The sequence below is a fragment of the Parasteatoda tepidariorum genome, chromosome 9 (assembly GCF_043381705.1).
Source record: "Parasteatoda tepidariorum isolate YZ-2023 chromosome 9, CAS_Ptep_4.0, whole genome shotgun sequence".
Classification (NCBI taxonomy): domain Eukaryota; kingdom Metazoa; phylum Arthropoda; class Arachnida; order Araneae; family Theridiidae; genus Parasteatoda; species Parasteatoda tepidariorum.
Window position 1 is genome coordinate 79,332,870 of NC_092212.1, and position 8,815 is coordinate 79,341,684.

Genomic DNA, 8,815 nt, shown 5'->3' on the forward strand with positions numbered 1-8,815 from the left:
AAATATTATTATTTGTATAATATTATTATTTATTATAAAAAATTATTATTTGTACAATAATTAACTACACATATTGATAGATATTTTATGTTTTAAATTATAGTTATATTAATTTAAAATAAGTTCATTTCACTGGAAAAAAAAGAATAATCACAAATTTTCCAATCAATAATGTTTTAAACTACTAAAATGATATATTATTACATTATCATTTAATTATGGAATAATAATTTTGTTAATTTTTTTGTAATTATTTATATTTATAGTATATATTTCAATTTTAGGAATAATTTTGTATCAAAAATGTGTTTTTGTCCTCTCATCTTGGAAAATATAGGTTTTTGCCACTTTTTGCCAATTTGGCTGGCAAAAACCTGTTTTTGCCAGGACGGTTTTTACCGGTATTTACCATGGTTTTTTCCACCTGTGGCAAAATCTTGCCAACCCTGACTTGAGTTGGTCCACTTCTGTGACTTTTTTTTTCTCTTTTAATTTCTCGCAGACAGCTGTCTGAAAGTTGCAAGACTTGCCGATCATTCTGCTGCAGATCACAATACGGAAATCTTCCCAAATATTCTACTTAAAATTTTGAAAAAAAGAAAGAAATTAAAATTTTTTTTGTGTGCAATTTTACATCTTTCATTTGAATTTAATTCCAAAATTAGAGCACTCTAACAATTGTTAAAGTAAAACTCAATGGGGTATTGTAATTATTTTTAAGCATGGAGGGAGTTAGGGGAGATTTCCGTAACGTGATCCGCGGCAGAATAATCGCCAAGTCTTAGAAACTTCCAGGCAGTGGCCCGCGAGAAACTAAAAAAAAAAACATTACAGAAAGGGACTAACTCAAAAGGTATAACTCGTAGTCACCCTCGGGCAAACATCTACACATCTATTTTAAAAAATTTGCACATTTAAAATCTATTTGGCACCTTGGCTATTGTAGTTGGCGCAACAGATCACAATACGGAAATATCCCGGGAGTTTCAGATTTTCTTCATCTTGGCTGACAATAAAGGAGTCTAAAATTTCCATAAGAACCCTTATGTGCGAGGCGATGGCTCAGAGGATAGAGCATTCGCCATCCAATGAGGAGAACCGCATTCGAATCCCAGGAGATATGAATTCCGCATCTGGCTTGCACCAACCACAGTGCTGACGTGAAATATCCTCAGTGGTAGATGGATCATGGTTTAGAGTCCCCTTACCGTCAGTCTAACCGCGGGAGGTTCTCGTGGTCTTCCACTCCACGTAACGCAAATGCAGGTTAGTTCCATCAAAAAGTACTCCACAAAGGCAAATTTCTCCCAATACTCGATCCAAGAGTTCCCTTGTCTTCTGAATTGGGTTCAAAATTACAAGGCTACGAAGTTGAACATTAGTAGTCGTAAACCCATAAAATTGGGTCGGCTGTTCTACGACGGTAATAAAATAAAAATAAAATAAACTATGCTTATGTAATATTTAAAATTAAGATAATTTGTTTAAAGCTGTATAATATAGGTCGCTAAATGGCAACATGAAAGAATGAGCACAGCATATCTTACCTCCTCTTTCAACATTAGGATAGCAAGCATAATTTACTTCATTCGGTTCGGAGGCAACACTTGGCTTTAAATTTAAAGCTAGATCGGCAGACTTCAGAAATCTTTCAACATTTTCTTTTTCAAAAGAAGACTTCTCAAGTAGCAAAACAGCTTTATCACTAACAGGATCGAATGAGCCCTCTACAAATATAGATTTAGATTCTTTGTTGTCGAATAAAACTTCACGCATTTTAAAGTCACTGAAAGAGTTTATTCTAGTGTGTGCGCTCAAGTCTTCAGCAACAGCGTCAGGTGATTGAAGCTCCTCTTCAGTGGATAATTTGATCCGTTTACGACTAACATCATCTGATGAATCTACGTCAGACATGTTATTATTTTATAAATACAATTAAATCTTCACAATAATAAAATCAAAAATAATTTCACTTGTTGAAAAAGTAGCGTACATCGATACACAAAACGCTCAACAATCGCGGGACGGTAATGTTAAATAAAACTTACTAAAGCTCTTGTTTATACGCTTTAATTACACTTGATAAAGAAATTATTTTTTTAATCCATAAATACATTTGTTGAAATATGTGTGGTTTTCACTTGATAAAAAATATTAGTTTAATGTTGAAAATTATTTAAAAGAGTTAATAAAAAGTGTTCAGTAATTTTCTAAAATTACTATTTATCAATCATAACCGTCAAATCTATTCAAAATACAAACAAATAGTTGAAAGGGATTTTTTGACGTTAACGATTTGAGGAACCTTCTTTTCATATTTTAAATTAACTTTCAACTGTTACTTCAGAATAAAATATAAAGCGCATATATTAGTATAATTTTTTCATTTGTTTTAAAATGGCTATGTTTGAACAGTTAAAAATCTTGTACGATCAAGGACTGTACAGTAACGTGACAGCTTTGGTAAATTTTGCTAGTTTGTTCAAAAATGAAAATATGTGGAGGATTAAAACAATGGCATTATAAATAATTATTTTATAAATATATGAAATTAAAATACAAGTCTATCTTAAACATTTTTGTGTTTATAATTTTCATGAGTATTCCGGGGGATATTTCCCCCAGATCTTGATCTGTCTCGCCAACTACAATTGCCAAGATGCCAAATAGATTTTAAACTTGCAAATTTTTTTTAAAAAAAACATGTAGATGTTTGACCTGGGGTGGCTACGAGTTTTGAGTTGGTCCCTTTCTGTTATATTGTATTTTAGTTTATCAAAGGTCACTACCCAAAAACTGCCAAGATTTGGCTATTATTCTGCCACAGATCAGAATACGGAAATATCTGTTGCCACTTCCAGAAAAACGTCTTTATGTTTTTTTATTTTTAAAAAAAACGTGCAAGTTTAAAGTCTATTTCACCCCTCACCGATTGTAATTGGTGCTACAGATTACGATGCCGAAGTGTCCCCGGGGAAAATAGTAAATTTTTGCTTAAGAGTTGAAAAAGTGCTCTAATATTTTGATTTCACAAAATTTGTTAGTTTTCCTTTGTGAAGTACCACGAGGTAATTTAGTTGACTATGAGTTATATCCTTAGTTGATCTTTTGTAATTTTTTTAAGTGTTTAGCTGGCTACTGGCTTGCCAAAACTTTGCAGATATTTTGGTGCAGGTACCAATATGGAAATCTTCATTATATAAAAAGACTCCTGTTTAAAATGCTGAGAATTATTTAAGCTCAAGAGTTTGACTTATAAATGCATCAGGGTATGAGTATATCATAACACTTTAAAATGCAACCAACTATATATAGGAATGACCCTGATTTTATATCGATATTAATCTGTATGAACTTATAATGTTTTACTTATAAGATTTCATTGCAGATTTTTTGGTCTAATAATAGAAATCTTATTTGTCTTCAGATATCAAATATGAACTCTGATTTGATTGTAGCTTGTTTTTAAGTATAGAAATATAGACTACAAATTTCCCAGTTTAACTTCAAATAAATAAGAAAAAACTTTAAAAATTCCGCTTCAATTGTTTTTCTACTATACCCTTTATTTTGATTCAGGGCTTTAATTTACAGTAATAGCAGTGTTTTTTTTAAAATTATAATATTTTTTCAGGCAAGTATGCTGCTTACTGTTGCAGAAAGTAGTACAGACATGCTAACTTTTTCAACCAAGTATCAAACTTATGTTTATTATGGGGATTCTCTTCTTAACATGAAGGAATATAAAAAAGCAGAGGTAATATTTAATTTTATAATTTGGTGTTATTTGTTTCTATAATTCGGTGTCATTGTTTTCAATTTCAGGAAGTTTTGGTACGTAATCATTTAAAGGGTCTGTAAAAAAATTTCTAGTGTTGCTTAATTAAGTAAATATTAGTAGATACTTTATACTAAAAATGTAACGAATAATGATTTAACCGAATACTGAATATTCAGCTGAATAGCAACATTTAATTTTTTTAAAAATTAATAATAAATATTATTTTTTTCATATAAATAATTATTTAAATATAAAAATAATATATATATATATTTTTATATATAATAGTCATTATTGAAAATTAAACAAAACATTATTACATATTATTGGTATGAGATGAGGGGAAAAAAACTATAATAGTTATCCATTAGCAATATTCAAGATAAATAAAAAAAAACTAACTAAAAAGATAAATAAGCAAAAAACCTGAAATTGCCAAGTCTAAAAGAAGAATTAGAAAGAAAAAAAAGCATCTTTAAAACTTATCTCAATTTTCCAATTACTGTATTTTAAAGAAAAACTGAGAGAAAGAAAAGAATATGTAGAAACCTTTTATGGAATGAATAGAAAAATAACCTAAATAGAAGAAATAGAAACCCTTTTAATTGCTGGGTCATATTAAAAATGTCTATGAAAACATATGTTTTTTTTTTTTTTAAATAAAAGGCTTGAGAGAAACCAAAACAAAAGTCGCTCTTAATTTGAAAATGCAAAATTCATCTAACAATAAAATCAGTATTCTTTTCACTTTGTCGTATTTAGCAGAAAGTGACAGGAAAAGAATAATGTTCATTAGAAATGCTCTGTGAAAAATGCCGTGTCATAACAAAAATGCTGATATAAAGCGAAGTTAATGGAAAAAAAACAAAAGTTATTATTTGAAAAGAATGTTTTTTAAAAGATAACTTTACTAATGAAAATCACAGCTTTCTTTGTTACTGGTTATCTGTTTTACCATAAATATATAAGCTAAATGTTTAGAAATTTTAATTATTCCCTTTTTTCTGTCAAATTAAATAGAAATTGNGATGTCTAATGTACAAAACTGCTAATGTTTATTTTTAAAAATGTCTAATTTTTAGTATAATCTATACTATACACTAAATTTGGTTATAAATAAATTTCCTAATAATATCACTGCAGATTTTCAATAACACATGAAAATGAATATACATAATATTACGAAAGATGTGAGTTTTCAAAAGTACAAGATTTTGGTTACTATTCAAAATATAAGTGTTTCTTCAAAATTTAAAATTTATTTTTTCTAGAACATATTTAGAAACACTATCCTTTAAAAAATATATAAATTTTATGTATTAATTAAATTTCACATATGAATATAGGTTTTTGACATTTTCGACATTTTTGACAGTGAGGTTTTTGACGTGACGGTTTAAACTGTCAAAAACTGTCACATGTCAAAAACCTGCCAACCCTGATTGCCTTGGGTTATACCTAATTTCTATTATTTATAAATATTTTACATTCACCTAACATTTATGCTTGTTTTTATTTGATACTAGGTCATGTTTAAAAAAGCTCTTCAGCTAAAAAAATCTCTGGCTAAAACTAAAGGGAAGACCCAAGTTTTTCCGCAAGGAGTAAGTGTAAATGAAGCTATTTTATTTATTACTTTTTATCTCTAAACCCTTCTACATTTTTCTGAATTTGTGTTTCCTTATTCTTAATTTATTATTTTTCATAATGATATAATATGCAGTATTAGTAAGATAGTAAAATGCTAAAAAATTAAATGCAGTCGCTATAGCTCGGTGGTTTAGTCATTGTGAAGAACTGAGGTTCTATCCCTGGTGGCGTCTTCAAGCGCACCAAGCTTTAGATCAAGAGGTCCAGCTTGAGCCGCAGTGGCTCAGTTGATAAAACGTTCTGTTTCGAATCGTTTGTTCAGTGACTTAGTTTCAAATCCCTGGGATAGTTGACTGATACGAATTCTGCTCCCATATCTCACCAACCATAATCATGGTTGCCACCCCATAGTGGCAACCCCATAGGTTAGAATCTTCTTATCGTCGAGCTTACCATGTTTTTTTTTTTTTTTTTCTATCCACGTAACACAAATGTGGGTTAGTTCTGTCGAAAAAACCTCCATGAAGGCTAGTTTGTCCCGATCCTTGATCTAGGAACTGTCTTGTCTTTTGGTTTGAGTTCCAAATCATAAGGCTACGGAGTTGAATATTGATAGTTAGACACTCGAAGTTGAGTTTGTACTTCAATTCAGGTTATAAAATAAAATTGGTACATACCAGCTGGTGTGGGAAGTATAGACGGTCTTGTTTGACCGAATTGCCACAATAATGCCATTTGTCATTGACTTGTAGAGCCTTAGCTTCCATGCTTCTCCTGAATCATAACTGACTGTTGCAAGAAGGCTTTTTAATAAATGTAATATGTTTAATTAATAAACCTTTTAGACTTAATTATTTTAAGACTACTCTTTATAATAAAAAAATATTCCAAAAAAGAAAAATTCTATAGGATCAAAATTTCAATTTAAAGAAAAAAATTTCTAAAATTATACTAAAATATTCTAAAAGAAATTAAAGAACTGTATATTTTTATTAAAGTTTGGAATATTCTGAACTGCTTTCAGACCAGACATTTGAGTTCATTTACTGTCCAAAATTAAAGTGTCCAAAACCTGTTTTTCAAAAAATAGCTTTAAAAAAATTAATATCAACTGATATTTGATTGTAAGTAATAGTACAATGTAATTTAAATGATTCTATCATCTTTTTTAGAAAATCATTGTACATATTAAGTTATTTACTATGCTTTAACTTCCAAAATTAAATGTATTGAAAGCTGTTATAATGCTATAAATTAACACCTAATAGACTAATATAACTGTTAATTTCTGGTGTTAGTCTATTGTATTAAGATTAACTACTATTAAATTTTATTATTTTGCAATCTTCCATAATTGATAAATAATTACATTTTGTATAATTTTTGAAAAATTATCATCTATGTTAAAACTTTTAGGAGGTGACATCAGAGGTTGATGTGAAATATAAAGCTCACCTGTGTCTTGTTAATCAGAAACAGTTTTCTCAAGCCATAGGAATAGTATGATATTTTGTTTACTTGGTATATGGTATACATTAATTTTGTAAAGAATTATTCTATTAATTTTGTTAATTTCAATGTTTTTTACATAGTTAGAAAGCATATCAGCCAAACAGAGAACTCCATGTGTTAATATGGCATTAGCTAAACTACATCACCAAAATGGTACAGAACGATCTGCAATCACAAGTTATAAAGAGGTTTTAAAGTAATGTTTCTTTTTCTCTCTTTTAAATACAGTACGGAATTTTTTTTATCTAGAAATCAAAACAATGTTGAAACAATAAATGACCTACTCTATGGAATTCTTGGTATTCGTGATTTTGTGAGTGTATTACGTTCAGGAAATTTTCACATTCAATTTTATTGTAAAAGCTACTATTTACTTGCAAAATGTTTTGATTGTTTAATTCTGTAAAATCAAAAGATGCAATGGCATATTTTGCCTAATCTTTCTAAATAAGGAAATTTATCAAATAGTTTAATTAAATGCTTATCATAAACGTTATTTCAAGTCTGAAATAATTAGGAGTATGTACAATAATTGAAGCTCTGACAAGCCATCTAAAGTTGGGTTTTAGGGTTAGAAATAAGTTATTTTAATGTAATGTATCAGCTTATCCATAAAAAATTCAATACATTACTATTTTCCTGATTATTTTGAAAGATATTGTCTGGAATAAAAGATCAGTAATTCTATTCTATAGGTAAATCTAATTTTATATAAGTTCAAAATGTAGAGAAAACATGGAAAAAATTACAGAACAAGGGAGAAAAGGGGGGGGATCCGTAAAGAAAAGATATAATCTTTTCATTAGATCACACGATTATATCCACAAAAGAGTGTTTCTAATATTGCATCAATGTAACCAAAGCAAAATATATCAATACAATAGTGTGAGGAGTACTAAAAAAATTTTTACAACAAATAAAATATTATTGTATGAGCTAATATCTTTTGTTTTACGGAATTTTTTTTTTGCATTCCCCCTCCCCTTCTTTTTTTTTTTGTTCTGTAATTTTCTCCATGTTTTCTCTACATTTTGAACTTATTTTATAAGTTCTATTTACTTTCAGCTTATGCGCAGTAAATAAAACTTATTGTTTTTCTCAATTTTCTTTTTGTATTTATTTATTACGCTATATGGGCCATTCTCACAAAAACAATCATTTTCATGTCCCCAGTACATTTTATGTTTGTTGTACAACTTACGAAAAAAAAAATTTCAGGGAAAGTGTCCTTTAGAATGCAGGCTAACAAAAGAATAAAAATAAAATTATCAATTTTTATTTTTTATTTATTTTAGGTAATTGAAATATACCAATATGTCATTCCCTCACTTGTCCCCACTGTTGATTTAAAAAAAGAAAAAATTGTTTCTAAAATTAAAAAAAAAAAAATTACAAATTCGTGTTTTTTATTTCAGAATATTGAAATATAGAATTCAAAAAATCAATTTTAAATTAAATTTCTGATAAAAATATTAACACAGCACTATTTTAAACTTTGTCCCTAGTGTTTCGCATCATTCCCTCACAACAATGTTCTTATCACTTGCAATCCTCTTAGAATAAAAATATTTTAATTAAAACTTTAGCAGTTAACAACTGGCATCATAGAACAAAATTGCAGTATGTTTCCATCTTCAACTTAAAGAAGCTTTGCTGTGGAATAAATTTGAATGAATCAAACCAGGTACAATTTTTTGCATTTGTCATTCCCTCATGTCTTTTTTTAGAATAAAATAAAATACAACTTCATCGAGAAAGTGGATAATTATATGTTGCTTTCTTGTATGAATATAATTGTATGTGATTGATTTCAGAAATTAATTAGGCCTAACTGCTATTTTTTAATTTTATTGAATTCGCCATTCCCTCACTAGTGTATAAAGTGAGGGAATGACGCTGAAGTGAGGGAATGATTCAAGATGAGTATATTAT

The 8,815-nt window shown here is 28.7% G+C and overlaps 2 protein-coding genes across 2 annotated transcripts in view; one reads left to right on the forward strand and one right to left on the reverse strand.

Annotated features, from left to right (window-relative positions):
- The window catches only part of LOC107455807 (m7GpppX diphosphatase), an 11,902-nt gene extending 9,856 nt beyond the window's left edge, over window positions 1-2,046 (reverse strand). Inside the window, exon 1 of the mRNA XM_016073521.3 lies at window positions 1,548-2,046. Within this exon, the coding sequence (XP_015929007.1) occupies window positions 1,548-1,914 (367 nt within the window). The 5' untranslated portion in view covers window positions 1,915-2,046. The remainder of the gene's footprint in view (window positions 1-1,547) is intronic.
- A 191-nt stretch (window positions 2,047-2,237) lies between these two features.
- LOC107455802 (anaphase-promoting complex subunit 7) overlaps window positions 2,238-8,815 on the forward strand; it is a 26,286-nt gene continuing 19,708 nt past the window's right edge. Inside the window, exons 1-5 of the mRNA XM_043047129.2 lie at window positions 2,238-2,463; window positions 3,635-3,757; window positions 5,308-5,385; window positions 6,788-6,871; window positions 6,964-7,079. Of these exons, the coding sequence (XP_042903063.1) occupies window positions 2,398-2,463; window positions 3,635-3,757; window positions 5,308-5,385; window positions 6,788-6,871; window positions 6,964-7,079 (467 nt within the window). The 5' untranslated portion in view covers window positions 2,238-2,397. The remainder of the gene's footprint in view (window positions 2,464-3,634; window positions 3,758-5,307; window positions 5,386-6,787; window positions 6,872-6,963; window positions 7,080-8,815) is intronic.